At 40.8% G+C, this 15,926-nt stretch overlaps 1 protein-coding gene across 2 annotated transcripts in view; it reads left to right on the top strand.

Moving 5' to 3' along the window:
* Bulli (regulator of MON1-CCZ1 complex protein bulli) overlaps window positions 1-15,926 on the top strand; it is a 36,118-nt gene continuing 20,192 nt past the window's right edge. The window contains exons 1-7 of one of the 2 annotated variants that reach the window (XM_045728579.2): window positions 1-199; window positions 2,971-3,126; window positions 5,575-5,718; window positions 7,584-7,773; window positions 8,700-8,859; window positions 12,457-12,562; window positions 14,888-15,076. In XM_045728579.2, coding sequence (XP_045584535.1) covers window positions 89-199; window positions 2,971-3,126; window positions 5,575-5,718; window positions 7,584-7,773; window positions 8,700-8,859; window positions 12,457-12,562; window positions 14,888-15,076 — 1,056 coding nt within the window. In that variant the 5' untranslated portion in view covers window positions 1-88. The remainder of the gene's footprint in view (window positions 200-2,970; window positions 3,127-5,574; window positions 5,719-7,583; window positions 7,774-8,699; window positions 8,860-12,456; window positions 12,563-14,887; window positions 15,077-15,926) is intronic. The other variant, XM_045728580.2, reaches the window with a different exon arrangement.

The following is a 15,926-nucleotide window of genomic DNA, read 5'->3' as shown; positions in this document are numbered from 1 at the left end:
CGTTACTCGACGTACGGATGTAAACATCTTAGGGGTCTCAAATCTCAGCAGCCCAACCCACTAGTATTTAGAAACGCGATAGAAAGAAATGGACCAGTATGGGGATAAAAATGGATATCTTGAGCTGTCACAAAATCCTATAAGATTTGAACCTGTCAGCAAAGTCACTAATGTATTTTTTGATGACACTAGTAAAGAGGTAAGAATGAAGAAAGCTGATGTCCCATGTACATTTATCCCATGTAAATTAAGCCCATGTTTCTTTTCGTGACTAATATACACCATCATTCTAGGTCTGGTCATTTCAGGTTATGCATATCAGTTTCTTAAATGTAGAGTACAGTAGGTTAGGTTAGGTTTGCCCTCTGTCCAGTAATATTCAGAACCAAACATCTGGCAGCCCTGGAAGTAATGTAACATGTCCTGTTATTTTATTTGTTTATTTATCTATATATGTATATACAAGAAGGTATATTGGATTTATGAGACTACATAGCATTGATGTTTTTACATTCTTGTAAAGCCATTAGTATGCATAGCATTTCAGGCAGGTTCTTAATCTAACAATGTTCTTAAATCTTACAATGTACCTGTAAACTTTTTTTTAATTTTGCTAGAAATTACCTTCTTAAATTAAAATTATATGTTAGATTAAGGATCTGCCCGAAATGCTATGCGTGCTAGTGGCTTTACAAGAATGTATAACTTCAACTCTCTGTACTCTAATAAACCCAATGTACCTACTTGTACAATGAATTAGTGAAGTGAATTAGCAGTGAATTAGCAAAAGCAATGCATGCAACAACATTATCACACACCAACCTATTTCCCATATTATATGGAAAGGGGCCCCTAAAATCCACCATCAGTAAAATTTAAAACATGATGCTCCTCAACATACTATGAAACCACAAAAAAAACAAAAAAAACATGGAACCATGGTGTAGCTTGAAAATACCCCAAGCACAGAAACATTGAAGTAGACATAACAAAGGCCAGACTAATGCTGGTACACATCAAACTAGCAGCACACAGCTATAAATACGGGACATGTAAAAGAATACATAGTAGATGGAGCAGACCTCTCATTGCATATAAAATAACAAGCATTCAAAGTGCTGAACAGGTAAATATCTCCAGTCCACTAACACTTTAGAATATTTGTTTGTGAAAAGTCATATTTTGGTGATTAAATGGTATATTCTTGCAAAGCCACTATTACATGCATAGTATTCTAGACAAATCTTAATGTTAACATAAAATTTGCAGTGAATTTTAAGTTGCAAAGTGAAATAGTCAATCTTGAACAGGAAATTAAAGTAGAGATAGGTATCTTGTAAAATTTTAGGAAAAAAAAGGGGGGTGTTTACCCTTGACAAGCCACTGGCTTCCTGTCCCCTGATGTGGCCACTAGACAGGTGATAGCCCTCAGGTAAATAATGAGAAAATCTGAGTTTACATAATTACTATATTAATAGAATAAGAAATATCTGGCCCATGCATGCAATTTTAATTAGCTTGACAACCAACCGTAGAAAAAGTATACCTATCAACAAAAACAATAAAAAGCAATCATTCGATACCATCAACACAACATTCAGCCATCTCTGATAAGTACTGTACAGTACTTATACCAAGTCTAACTCCAAAAAACAACCCTCAAGTCTAACTCTGAACACTCAGGTGCAACCATGACATCTCCCAATGTCACTTTCTTGTGTGGTCATCAAGAGTTGAAAACCTTCATGCAACCTGCACATATAATAAAAAAGATGAAAAGATTGAGTGATGCACATATAATTCATTGCACCACACCATTCATAATATTATGTTATCCTGTATTATAATAGTGTACGATATATAGTACTCGGTAATAGCAGCATTAACAAACTGGTTTTGGCTTACCATTGTTGGAGACAAAAAGCCTTATAGGCTTAGTGAGGTCCCCCTTCACTAATGACATAACCTTAACCCATAAAAGTCGACAAGCTTTCAGGTATCCATTTACTGCTAGGTGAACTGAGGCATCATGTGTAAGAAAACATGTCCCAACATTTTGTCCTGTCTAGGAATTGTACCTAGGACCTACCATCTATGTTGTCTGTGCCAACCGATACACAACTGTTAATTATGTTGCAAAAGCCAATTTAGATTTTATTGCTCATTTCTGTTTCCCTGTATATTTCATTAGAATGAAGTTGCTGGTGTTTAGACACCTTGAAGGATATTGACCTTTCTGGTGGATGAAAATATAGATAAAATAAAAACATTTTCAAAAAACATGGTATGAAGCAAAAGAGGGAATGTTGTTCTATAAACTGACACTGAAATGGATGCTGTACATTCAAAATTAGCCTATATTAAAAAAAAAAAATTGTGTTGTCCAAAATTTTGGTGTGCACTAAGTGATTGGACACTCAAGTGCTGATATTCAGACAAATTAGTATTTTTTGCATGTTGATAAGGTTGTGTTGGTTTGGTTTGCTGATGAAGATATTGGAACAACCAGTTGGCTTAAGCAATTGGTTGTACTGTACTACTGTAACCTTTTCCACTACCAGTGGAATAGGTTACATAGACACATACAGTAATGGATTAGGAACTGAATTCCCCAAATTTACTTAGCTAAAAAAATTTACAGTACTGATGAGCTAGTTACCTAATTTGTTAACATTTCAATAAATCAGCAGTATCTTCACAGTTTATCAAACTATCATCACTGTAACCTGAAGATGCCTTCACACAAAGAGTGAGTGATTGTTAGTTGAGTTAGTTATGCATACTACATTATGTACACAACACCCATCCACTGGGTGGAAGTGGAAAGTTACAAATTACCTGCATGCATTGCTTACAGTTTGCAAATTGGGGATAATTGTAAAATTCATTGCTTAATATGTTTTCATTTTGTTATACTTATGCAATTTGGTATAGTTTATGTAAAAAAAAAATTCAATTATTGGTCTGCAGGTTCTAAGTGTGCGAGGTGGCGGAATACTAGGAGTGGTAGTGAGGGGAATTGGCCGTGACCACACCTTCCGAATGGAAGATCATGGAACCATATCATCCCTTAAATTTTCACCAGATCACTCAGTTTTAGCTGTCCAACGAAGCAAGAATGCAGTGGTATGATTTAATTGATCTATTATTTACTCATAATTGTTAATTAAACATTTGATTTGGTTATACTGCACTGTACGGTATTAATTAACATAAGATTAAGAATAACAAGTAACTTTCAGAAATACTATTAACATATACAGTATGTCATTGGAAAGAATATTGCAGTGCCTTACAGTGTTTATGCAAATCCCATAGTATGAGCATTATTTAGTGTTGTATTATTGGTATATACTGTAATGTACCATAGTTGCTTCCTTTCTCCTTTCACTTTTAAGGTAAGTGGTGTTAGCCATCTCTGGAACTGTTGTTCCATATGGCCCATGTGAGACATATATAAGCCTAATGGGGATCAGAGACTAAAACCAAAAACTGGTGAGATACCAGAAGTACTTTAATCTGCAGATATAGACCTACTCTGTAAGGGAGATAGCAGAGCTATAAAATGGGGTCCAAAGGAATAACAGGAGGGCACTGGGTATTCAATTTCCTACCAAACAAAGAGTAAAGAGTATCAGTCAACCAAACGAAATCAAGTCTGAGGATAGCGAAAAGCTCTGTACTCCAAGTCACTGTCCTTGCACCACTAGCAAATCTTTATCCTGATATGTTCCACATTCTATGTAGTTGTAATGGCTTGGCACTTTCTCCTGCTAGTTCCCATTCCCCTTCCCTTCTCAACTTGAGTACTGCTTAGTACTCACCTCCCCCTTTCAAAGCAGGAGTGATTTCTGAAATAGAAGGAATTCAGAGAACATAAGTCAAACCCCTTCTTTAAAAGCTCCAATGTAACAAGTACAAGGGGCAACAGCTTCAAGCTCAATAAGTGTCACAATGAAGGATAGAAAACAGGAGATGGTTTTTTTTTGCTCATAGGATAATAAATCCATCAAATTGCCTACCCACCAAAACTGGAACTGCCAATCTTGAGGTTATCTTGAGATGATTTCGGGGCTTTTTAGTGTCCCCGCGGCCCGGTCCTCGACCAGACCTCCAACCCCAGGAAGCAGCCCGTGACAGCTGACTAACACCCAGGTACCTATTTTACTGCTAGGTAACAGGGGCATAGGGTGAAAGAAACTCTGCCCATTGTTTCTCGCCGGCGCCTGGTATCGAACCCAGGACCACAGGATCACAAGTCCAGCGTGCTGTCAGCTCGGCCGACCGGCTCCCCGGCCAAGACAAACCTTTATTTTAAAATCAGCTGGAAAAAATCCTTCTTGTCCCTATCTAGGCCACTAGAGATGGTGGCCCTCAGGTGAATTCATATAATACATAGCATGCATAGACACAGTAAGACATCTAAATTATTGTAACCATCTCAAAATACTCAAAGTGTACTCTCGGGAAAGGAGCCGAGATAGTAATCATGTATGCATGGGAGTTACCGGAAGGCCAGGTCTCAAATACGAACAACGAAATTACTTACTGGAGCAATAGATACGATAAGAAATGCAAAATATATTCGGTGAAGAGTAGAGATGGTAAAGGTATAATCAGAGAATACTGTATGAGCATCAGAGGTTCACATCTCTTCACCTCCTCTCTTCAAACATTAGAAATAGTGCCAGAAAACAAATGTAAGTGTTCAAGAGATATCTCGACAAGTTCCTGCAAGAAGTGCCAGACCAAATAGGATGTAATGGAGATGTGGGTCTGCAGGTCGCTCAAAGCAACAACTTATTAAATCACCTTATCACAAGACAAGCCTGGCCCCAGGCTGGGCTTAGGGAGTAGAACTCTCAGATCTGACTACAAGTAACCTACAGGTAAACTATTCTAGGCTTGATGAAGAGTACCCTATGTAGGTAAGAATACTGCCCTCATTCATCAGCTTGCTTCTGGCTGCTGCTTCTGAGAACAGAATCCTGATGGATTTGTGTTCTTCAGCACAGGTAAATCCCTCCTTGTTTATCAATGATTTTTTTGCATTAATGACTCTACCTCAGAAGCCAGCAGAATAATCAAGCTTATAAATCAGGTTTTGAGCTTATGAAGTGAACAAAGTTGGTGATTGGTTTGTAATTAGAGCCTGTCACTGGCAGTCACACAGTGATATCAGGGGTAGAAAGCTCTCTGTAGGGTTTGCTTTTATATAAAGACTTGTCTGTCATTCTTGCCTGGACTAATATTTTCTCATGACACCCTAGCATCTTATATGCCCTTGTAAAGACTTTTGAAAAGATCTCTGTGGTGCTAGTGCCATATGTCTGCCACTTCAATGATGTCTGATCTTTTTTATATACATTAAATTATAAACCTTAGCAAAAGGCAATACGATCTGTGCATAAATTTACTTTCATTAATATAAGTTTGATTTTTCTGTATTATTGAATTATTAGACTCACTTTTCTCACAGACCATCTTTATAAACTGATTAAGAATGAAAAACTTTATGCTATTAATTTTTAGTTTTGCTTCTAATACTGCATTTGTTATTTTCTCATACTACAGGAATTACTCACTTACACAGAGGGTGAAGTTGGTCCTGGAAGTGTTCAAGAGTGCCGTGCAAAAACTGCAAACCTACTTGGGTTCATCTGGACACACAATGAGGACCTAGTTTTAGTAACAGATCATGGTGTTGAATTTTATCAGGTATTAGTATCTTGTTGTATTGTATTAAGAATGATATTTTATGAGAAATGTGATGTATACAAATAACATTTGATTAATTACTTAAATTTATGGGAAATTTGTGGTTGGCACAGATTGCAGACATTACCAGTGAAAAATAATGTGTTATTCTTTGCTGCATACTTTATTGTGTGTACCAGTCCGTATTATTATCACAAATACTCAGTTTTATTTTTATACTTGTAATATTGTAATAACAAATTCCTTTCTCTTTTTGTAATTACTTAAGTATAGATACAGAATGAGAGCTATGTTTATGATGAGCCTTCTGATGGTTTTGGAATACACTACCCTCTCATTTAATTTACTTTACCGAGTGTAGACAGGTGGAATAAATGAAATGAAAGGTTAGTGTATACCATATGCATCTGTAAGTCATTATTAGGTATAATGTACCTTTAAGAGTGAAACTCCATGGTTTGGTGTTCCATTTTGTTAATATTTTCTGAGGGAAAGCCCCGTCAGCTTCCTAGAGCTATTGGACTGATATTAGCTAATACTGTATTAGTATGGGGCTTCAGTCATATGGAGTTGTCGTGCCTACCAGGGACCACTAGTCAGAACATAGTCCACTCAGAGAGGCGCAGGGAGCAGTGGCCTAAGAAACTCTCATGTATGAAAGTATTCATGTCTGCCATCCACCAGGGTTGAGCACCCAGAAAGATAGGTGCTCCAAAACTGACCCCCCTCCTAATAAAAAAATTGCAATCTGAGACCGAACAGAGGCTAGTAATTCCCCCAAGGATAACAAGTTAACAACCAACACGTCAACACACACTGCGCCACTCCTTCGCCCCCCCCCCCGGGAGGGGGAGAGGGGGGTCCCAGCCCACTGAGCCAGCAGCCGGACCATCAGTTTGTCGACTGAAGCTAAACGAGGTGGACATCTACTCTGGTCTCAGTTCCCTGACAGGCTTTTCAACTGGGTGGTGGTTCTTACTATGAATTGGCACAGTGGCCAGGAGTTGGTACCAAGGGCTGCAAGAGGTACCAAGGGGTACCAAGGGGTTGGTATCAGTTTGCCCAGATAATATACGGGGTTACAACCAGCTTTGGCAGTACCAGTGCCTGGGCTTCCTGTAGGGATATATCCCCCTATGGGCCCAGGAATCTCCCATCGGGGCAGGGTTGACCGATGGACGTATCCTCCGAATCCCATTTCGCCTTCTGCAGGTTTGAAGATTGTTTGTTGCCCCTGTCTCAGGGTGACGATCACCTGTTCTGCCTTCGTTGTGCTGCTTGTTGGATCAACGACACCACCTACCTGGAGTCTTGCGAGACTTGATCTCCGCTGGTACTCCAATTTACCCATTTTGCTGTAGCTGAGGTTAGGGGTCAAGCAGCATGCGCATTGAATGCTAGGTTTCAGTTGGTGCGACACACTGTTGGTTGCCCGCTTGAAGTTCTATCCACTCGTTCGGCTTTGGTAGCAATTCTTAACCAGAAGGGGGGGATATTTTGGGGCGCCTATCTTTCTGAGGTGCCCGACCCGGTTGATGGCAGACATAGAGTACTTCTAACTTACATATAAGGTGTCTCTATAGGCCATTGCTCCTCGTGCCTCTCTGAGGGGGTCAGGTTCTGGCTCGTGGTCCCCGGTAAACCTAGAACTCAATGTACATTGATTGATGGCCAAAGCTAATACTGTACTCTGTATCAGCCCAGATAGCTCCGGGGAGCCTTCGGGTCTCACCCAGAAAATGGTGTTTCATTACATTCAATGATGGTTTTTTAATAGAATTAAAAGTTTTTGCTTATATAGCTTTTGTTTTGTTTTTGCTATACATGAAAACTTTAAGTCCTGACCAAATAAAATCTTTCTCTAGACACAGCATGTTGCAAAGGATCGTGTAAGCATTCGTCATATACGAAACTATAGTCTCACTTGCTCTTGGTTTGTTTGGAGCACAGAATGTTCACTTTTGCTCCTTTGTACTGGGTCTGCTCCTACCACCACCACACTCCAGCCCTTCATGTTCAAGCCAGGACAGTCCAACAAACTAAATAAATTTGAAGGTTTGTTGTAATTTGTTTAGTTCTTTGCCTTGATATTTGATTATAATCATTTTTATACTGAATTATAAATACTGTATATTACAGGGGTACCTCAGTTTTCGTAGTTAATCTGTTCCCAGAGACGGTACAAAAACCGAAACAAATTTTCCCATAAGAAATAATGTAAATTGAATTAATCCGTTCCATACCCCCAAATATATTAACTAAAAAATACATTTTATACAGAATAATTCTCTTAGGTACCTTATCTTTATTGAGGACTCTTGTTGGCGTATGGAAGACAGTAAGGAAGGGGGAGGAGGAGGTGAGGTGTTAGTGTTTGGAAGGGAAGTCCCATTCCATTATAACAGCAGTGATGACATTTCTGGGGTACACTCTCTCTTATGTTTTGCAGCCATACCACTAGGACCTGGTTGTGGCTCAATGCTTGCTTGTCTTAATAAGAATCTGACTATAGACACTTATTTTTCCCTATGTTTTAACACTTGTCTGTAGTGAGACATCACATTGTCTTACTATGAATGATCTCTTGTTTTTCCTCTATCGTCATCCTCTCAACTATTTTCTTAGGTTGAACATTACCACTGACTTTCTTGGAACCCATGGCGTGATATATAATAAGAACTTTTATGTTCAGAAACCAAAAAAGCACAAAAACAATGAAATTCTTCACAAAGAATTCAAGTGTGATCATCACTAGGCGGGAGACACTGGTAAACTGAAGCGCCACGCTCACAGTGGACCCGTACATGTATGAACAAACTCCGAGCACCAAGGCAAACAACGAGTACCGAATAAAATTTTTCGGAGAAATTGAGTACAAGTATGAAAAATACGAGAACCGAGGTTCCACTGTACAGTACTAGAATTTGTAAAATTTGTAACTTAGAAATAAATTTTCATGTTTTATTTTTTATTTTTCATAGTGGAAGTAAGTAGTGGCAGTAGCATTCACACCCCTGGAGTGACACTGGGTGAGCGAGATGTATGTGTTGGCACCATATATGGTCAGGTGTCAATCTGTGTATTGCGTCATCCATCCACCCCCACTGTTGCTGCACACCTAGATGTATATTCACAGAATAAGTATGTGCCATTTATATGATGTTCATATATTAAAATTTTCTAATTACTTGTACCTGTATTGTATTGAAGCTGTATATGTCTGTAAGGGGCTCCCCTCTGTGTATCTCCCAAGTTAACAACCTGGAATCCTCCAAACATACATTCCAAACAAGGCTCTGATGAATCACAAACACTACCAGAGACCAGGAATGCCATCTGGCCCACTCAATAGGGGCATGGCATTTAAAGGCATAGAGGCATTTTTCAACAGTGTTAGGGGTGGATATCCATGAGGGTTTTCTTGTATTTGGCTAGCATTGCTCTTACATTTTCAAGATATTTCCTGGTCATTATCTTATTCTTCCACTTCCATTTCTCCCTTTCTGTTTCCAAGGGAGGTATTTTCTCATGTACTTGCATGGTGGTTGGCTCAACTGTTAAATTCTTAAGTCAGGTGTTCTTTGGCATAGTCTTTTCCCATTGCCAGTGCTTCTAGGTCCCTCTATCTGAGCTTACTGCATTCGGTTAAGATAGGCAGGTGTCTGAGTCTGGGACATTGGCACTGCTTTTGTTGTCAGCCTTCTCTTGTGGGGTTGTTTGCACTTTTCTTCATGGAGGGGGTGCTTATTGGGGTTCCCTGTTCCACTGTGGGTGTAGTTGGCCATCATTTCTGCAGGGGTCCACTTTTATTTCCTTTACTTCCTTGTTTCTTTGGGATAAGCCTTCATCTTGCCGACTTCGTGGAGATTTCATGATGATGCTTCATCTTTTCCTTCCTTGTGGTCTTAGAGTTCTGGGGAAATTGTAGACTCTGCCTCCAGTCCTTCAACTACGTGGGTGGAGAGGTTATCAGGGATGAGGGAGTGTCAGAAGAGTGTTCCTGGCTGCCTTTCAATCTTCTTTGTTGTTTGGCTCATAGTCCTGAAGGATTATTATCTGTTGATGGTGTCCCACCTGAGAGCTTCGTCTCGGCGACAGTATGAAGTATCCTGGTGTTGTTTCCCCCCATTTTCTCTTTGTAGGTTTCCTTCTATTTCTGATTGTCGGGTTGTCGTGTCCTTTCTTTCTTGGTACATTTCCTGAACCGTCATTTGATGCCACATACTGTCACCTAGTATCATGCGGCGCTGGCAGAGCAGCTCCAGCTTGCATTCGGAGTGGATGTCACTTCTGCCCCCCATTCCTTAAGCACTCTAGTGTTGTTTCACCTCTGGCCTGCTTATGCTCCACCTGAGCCATCCTGGTCCTTGGACAGGGTGCTCTCCTATCTCTCTACTCCTCGGTTCGTGGTGGCCCCTTCGGTTCAAGATTGTTTTTCTAAATCTCTTTCTGTTGGCATTGACCTCTGGGGCTCGGGTTGGTGAGCTTCATGCTCTCCTCCGGCGCAAGGGTTTCTGCTCTTTTGGTCCTGGTAGTTGATTTAGTTGGTTGCAGCCTTCTGCTTCTTTTCTGGCAAAGAACGCGACGACTGCTTTTAGGGGGGGGTCCTTGGGGGTCATTGATGCTTGGTTGGTCAGGCCGGGGGTGGATCATGCGTTGTGTCCGGTTGTGGCTCTTTGCCGTTATCTGCGCACCTCGGCTTCTGTGGCCAGGGATGCTCTTTGGGTTGATCCAGTTTCCCTCGTTCCATGTCCCAGAGAGACCTTGGGTCTCCCAGGTCGTCCGCAAGGTTATTAAGTCTAGCCAGCCTGCATTCTATCCTCGTGCCAATGACATTCGGAAGTTTGCTGCTTCGGCTGAAATCTTCGGCACCATGTCTTGGGCGGATATTCATGCGCAGGGACTTTGTAGGTCTAACAGAGTCCTGGCTGCCTGTTATTTGGTCGACATTCCTGGTCTTGGGCGTTCGTGTGTGGTGTTGGGTCGCAGGTTGCAGCCAGTTGTCTCGCCTTCAAGTTGAGGAGCATGTGGGGCCTCGCAGCCTGGTGGATAGCGCGCAGGACTCGTAATTCTGTGCCTCGTGCGATTCCCGCACGAGGCAGAAACAAATGGGCAAAGTTTCTTTCACCTTGAATGCCCCTGTTACCTAGCAGTAAATAGGTACCTGGGAGTTAGTCAGCTGTCACGGGCTGCTACCTGGGGGTGGAGGCCTGGTCGAGGACCGGCCGCGGGGACACTAAAGCCCCGAAATCATCTCAAGAATCAAGATGTGGTGGCCGCCTTCCGGGTATGTCCCTCTTTTCCTTATCTTTGGTTATGTAGCTCCAGGGAGCCGAAAGGGCTCCCCACAGAAACCCAGCATTGAATGTAATGAAACACCATTTGCTGGGTGAGCCCTGGAAGCTCCCTGGCACCTCCCTCCCCCCTTCCCTCCAGTCAGCAGTTTTGCATTGTTTTTTATGCTTAGCCTCCAAACTGAGGTTGGGTAGCTAGTCCAGTGTGTCCTGGCCCCCCCCCCCTCTCCCCTACCAAGGGGGGGGACTGCGTGTAAGAGCGGCACGGCGGCGTGGTGTGAATTTTGCTTGTTTGCTTGTTTCCTTGGGAATTGAGAGAGGTCTCCCTCTCTGTTTGGTTTTCATTTGCAATTTTCTTACCATGTGGGGTCTGTTTTGTTATGCCTACCTTTCTGGGTGCCTAGCACCAGTCAATGGCAGATAAGGAAAAACCCCAACCACAGAGGGGTTTTCCAGGGTCATTGCTCCCTGTGCCTCTCTGAGGGGGTCAGGTTCTGGCTCGTGGTCCCTGGTAGGCTGAACTCCTTTGACTAATGCCCTAGTGTAATGAATTGCATATTAGCCCGATAGCACCAGGGAGCCTCTGGGGCTCATCCAAAAAATGGCGTTTCATTACAGTCAAAGCTGGTTTTTTAAAGGAACCAAATTGTAAGATGTAATTAATGGAAAATTTAAGTTCAGAAGTTTAAGCAAATTTGTTTCAAGTAACTTTTTGAGGTACAGTATTCACTGCTAGGATGGAGAAACAGACATTTAACAGTGAATATTGTTTCCCATAGTTGGGGACAGAAAGCCTGTTAAGCTTACTGAGGTACCACTAGGTCAGCTGCTGGCTTTCCCCAGGATGCAACCCACAACAGTTGCCTAACTTCGAGGTAAATATTCATGGCTAGGCAAGAGGAATAATTTCCCAAACCCTTCTGTTCTGCCACAGGAATTGAGCCGGAAACCTTTCGGCTGAGACTTGACTGCATTGACCACTGCATCACAGAAACAAGGAAGGCACAACTCTTTTTTTTTTTATTATTATTATTTAAATATAAAATGAGTGCAAGCTGTAGGGTGAAAAGTGAAATGTAAAATTAGGATCTGAAAAATGGTCTGTATATGAGTGGAAAAGGTAAGTAAAGTGCACATTATTGAGGTAATGGACAAAATATGAGAATAGAAATGAAAGATCTAAGAGAATTTTGAAAGGATCAAAAGTGTATAGACAATGGGTTTAATATAAAATAATATTGAAAATGTGAAATAAACAAACATAAATTGTAATAGTAGTGTATGTTTATTGGTTTGACAGTACTAGTATACTGCATTATAGTTATGTTTATATGAATGTTCTGTAACTTTGGTACTAACATTTAAATCTGAAATTTGTACAGCATTTTCTTTCAGAAATCATATTTATTAAATTGTCAAAGTTTATTAACATTGCTAATTACAGAGATGGAGCCTTTAAAAGAACTCACATCTGTCGTTTGGAGTTAACAGGGCGTTTTGCTGTAAATATCATTGACAGTCTCATAATTGTCCACCACCAGGCATCCAAGGTGATTTATATATTTAAATTACAGTATTATTAATTGCTTCAACATATTATTAATCTTGAATTGTGATTAACAGTAGTAGCAGTAGAGTAAAACAATGAAAATGTAATATAGTACAGTATTGTACAGTATTGTAATTTTCTGGGGAGCCCCGTCAGCTCCCTGAAGTTATACGAACTGATAGTGCTTTATTAATTTGGGTTATCAGTCACAGGAGTTCTTATGCCTACCGGGGACCACGAGCCAGAACCTGGAACCCTCAGAGAGGCGCAGAGAGCAATGACGCATGAGCACTTTACATTTAATTATGTCATATTACCAAAGTATGTCATCTTTGCCACTACCTTCATGACACTGATTTTGCCATGGTGGATGCTTTGTTGGTTGAACCTGTCTCCTTGGGTTTTGGAGGTCTAACAGGGGACATGGTAGGCCCGGTATTTGGTCAATGTCCTTGAGCCTTGCTTGTCATGCCTGTGCTGCTTTGGGCTGTTTCTTTTGCCTTCACCATAGTACCTGCCATCTCCCTTCATCTATGGTATGTCCCTTGGGTTTCTCAGGAAGCCACAAGGGGCTCCCTCAGAAAACCAGCATTAAATGTATTAATGAGAAAACCATGTGGTGCTTCCTAGCATGTTCCAGCTGGTTCTCGCAAATTCTCTGACACATCCGACGAGGCAAATCAATGATTTTTTTTTTTAAAGATGCTAATGATGGTGGTATGTAAAGGGGTGACTGCTGTAATGTTGCAAAGCATTGTTTTGTTTTGTTTTCTCTAGAAAAATTAAAAATTGAAAAAATTGAAAAAAAGAACAAATGTCAAAAAGGTTCGTTCAGTGTATGTCAGGTAGGCTGCTCCATTTTCTAGAAAAAAAAATTAACAAATTTGAAAAAAGAAAAAAGTCATAAAGGCTCATTCAGTGTATGTCAGGTAGGCTGCTCCATCATTTAAAAAATCGAATATCATATTGATGTTTTTCGGTGGTGGACCGGATTAATTTTATTTCCATTATTTTAAATGGGAACTTTGTTTCGAAAGACGAGCGTTTCACATGACGAGCTCGGTGCCGGAATTGATTAAATTCGTTAATCGAGGGTCCATTGTGTGTGTGTGTGTGTGTGTGTGTATTATATATATATATATATATATATATATATATATATATATATATATATATATATGCTGTATATATATATATATATGGATGCTTTTATATATATTTATGGATGCTTTTTCCTGTTGTGGCAGTGTCCCTCTCGGCACCTCTGTGAGGAGGTTAGATTTCAGTTCTGGTTCCAGTAGGCCAAAGAGAACTCTGTGACTGATGTATTTATTATTTATGCCTGCAGGATCGAGCTGTTAGCTCTTGGACCCCACCTTTCTAGTCATCGGTTGTCTAATGTACTGACTCCCAACTAATTTTCCTCCATCATGTCTATTACATATATTTCTCTCTAAAACACACATGCAACCCCTCTTTCCCTCCCATGATACAACCTGTAGTAGCTATTTAATTTCCAGGTACCTATTTACTGCTAGGTGAGGGAGAAGCATCGGGTGAAAGAAGCTTCCGATTTGTTTCTGCCTTGGCCGGGAATCAAACCCAGGCCCTTAGGACTGCAACCCTCGAGTACTGTCCACTAGGCTGTGAGGCCCCCTGATGTGATCTAATAGTTGGGAGCAATCTCATCAAAATAGCTTCTGGGAGCCACTAACGCTCATCCAGAAAGTGGTATTTCATTACTTTCAATGCTGGTTTTTTAAACAATTTCAATACTATAATACATCAATTAAGCCACTGTGAGATATGTTCTGTATATAATCACACGCTTTCCTTTTTTTCATGAAGTAGGGTGTTTATCCATCACTAAACTACTGTTAAAGTTTGTCCTATCAATTACAGTTGCACATACAACAGTGAAGTACATATATATGCTTGCCCTCAATCATCCCCTCTAGATGTTCAAATGATTTTATGGGGAAAAGCACTAAGAAAGCAGGTTCACAAATTCTAGAAATATAATAAATAACCTAGAAAAAATAAATGTACTGTACTGTAAATTCAGAGAGAAACAAAAAACTATTACACTATTAAATCCTTTCATAATTCTATACACGCTTTGTAGAGTTGAAACTGCAAATTTGAATAGATTTTTGAACAACATGGGAAGTTAGGGCCACTTCACTGTCATTCAGCTTCTTCCTTGCAATTTTTCTATCCCTTATTCATCTCTGCCTGTTCATACCACATGTATTTCTTGGTTAATTTTAATGCACAATTATTAGACATTTCATGTAATATGTATTAAATGTTGTCCTCTCAACAGACATCTCTTCTCTTTGATATTCTACTTGGTGGAGAAGTAAATGGTGGAATAACATCGGTATACCCAATAACAGTGCCAAGATCTATTCAGCCATTTTCACTGGTGGAACCTGATGCCGTCCCTTCTACTACTTCACAACCTATATCTCTTCCATGTGAGCTGTATGCACCGACATGGGTTGTGTTTCAGGTATGATGAATGCCATATTTAGAGCTTTTCTGTGGGGAGCCCTGTCGGCTCCCTGAAGCTATCTGAACTGATATCTGCTATATTAATCTGGGGTCATCAGTCACAAGAGTCCTTATACCTACCAGGGACCACGAGCCAGAACCTGGTCCCTTCAGAGAACTGCAGGGAGCAATGGCCTATGAGCACTTTACATTTAAAGTATGTCATAATTGCCATCAATTGGGAAAGGAACCAGAAAGGTAGGCAAATCAAAACAGACCACTGTCTGGTTAACCTGTGCAATCTACATCAGAAAAGATAAAATAACTCACCTAGAAAGAAACCAAACAAGCAACACTTCATGCTACTAGCACATGCTACATTCCTGTTCTGGATTTTTGCTCTGTGTGGCTGTTCCAGCTGTGTGTGTGTGATGTGGTGGCCAGGTGTCTTGGTGGATATGGTGGTTGTGGATGCTTAGTTGGTTAGGCTGGGGGTGTCATGTGTTGTGTCCAGTGGCGGCTTTACGCCACTACCTAAGGGCCAATGGTTCTGTGTCAGTGGACACTCTCTGGGTGGTTCGGATTTCTTTGGTTCCCAGTTCCAGGGCTCGTGTGTCTCAGGTTTTCTGCAGTGTTACGCATTCCAGCCTGTGGCTTACCCTCAAGTCCCACGATGTTAGGAAGTATGCTGCTCTTGTGGGAGTTTTTATCAACATGTCTTAGGTCGACATTCGAGCGCATGGATTTTCGAGACTGAACAGAGTCCTGGCTGCCAGGTGTCTCATGAACATTCTGGTTCCTTCCCGGCCATGTATGACTTTGGGGCACCTATCGCAGCCATCTGTCTCTTCCTCGTCATGAGACCTGCG

Source organism: Procambarus clarkii, chromosome 93, assembly GCF_040958095.1.
Source record: "Procambarus clarkii isolate CNS0578487 chromosome 93, FALCON_Pclarkii_2.0, whole genome shotgun sequence".
NCBI lineage: Eukaryota > Metazoa > Arthropoda > Malacostraca > Decapoda > Cambaridae > Procambarus > Procambarus clarkii.
This window is presented reverse-complemented; position numbering and strand designations above follow the sequence as displayed.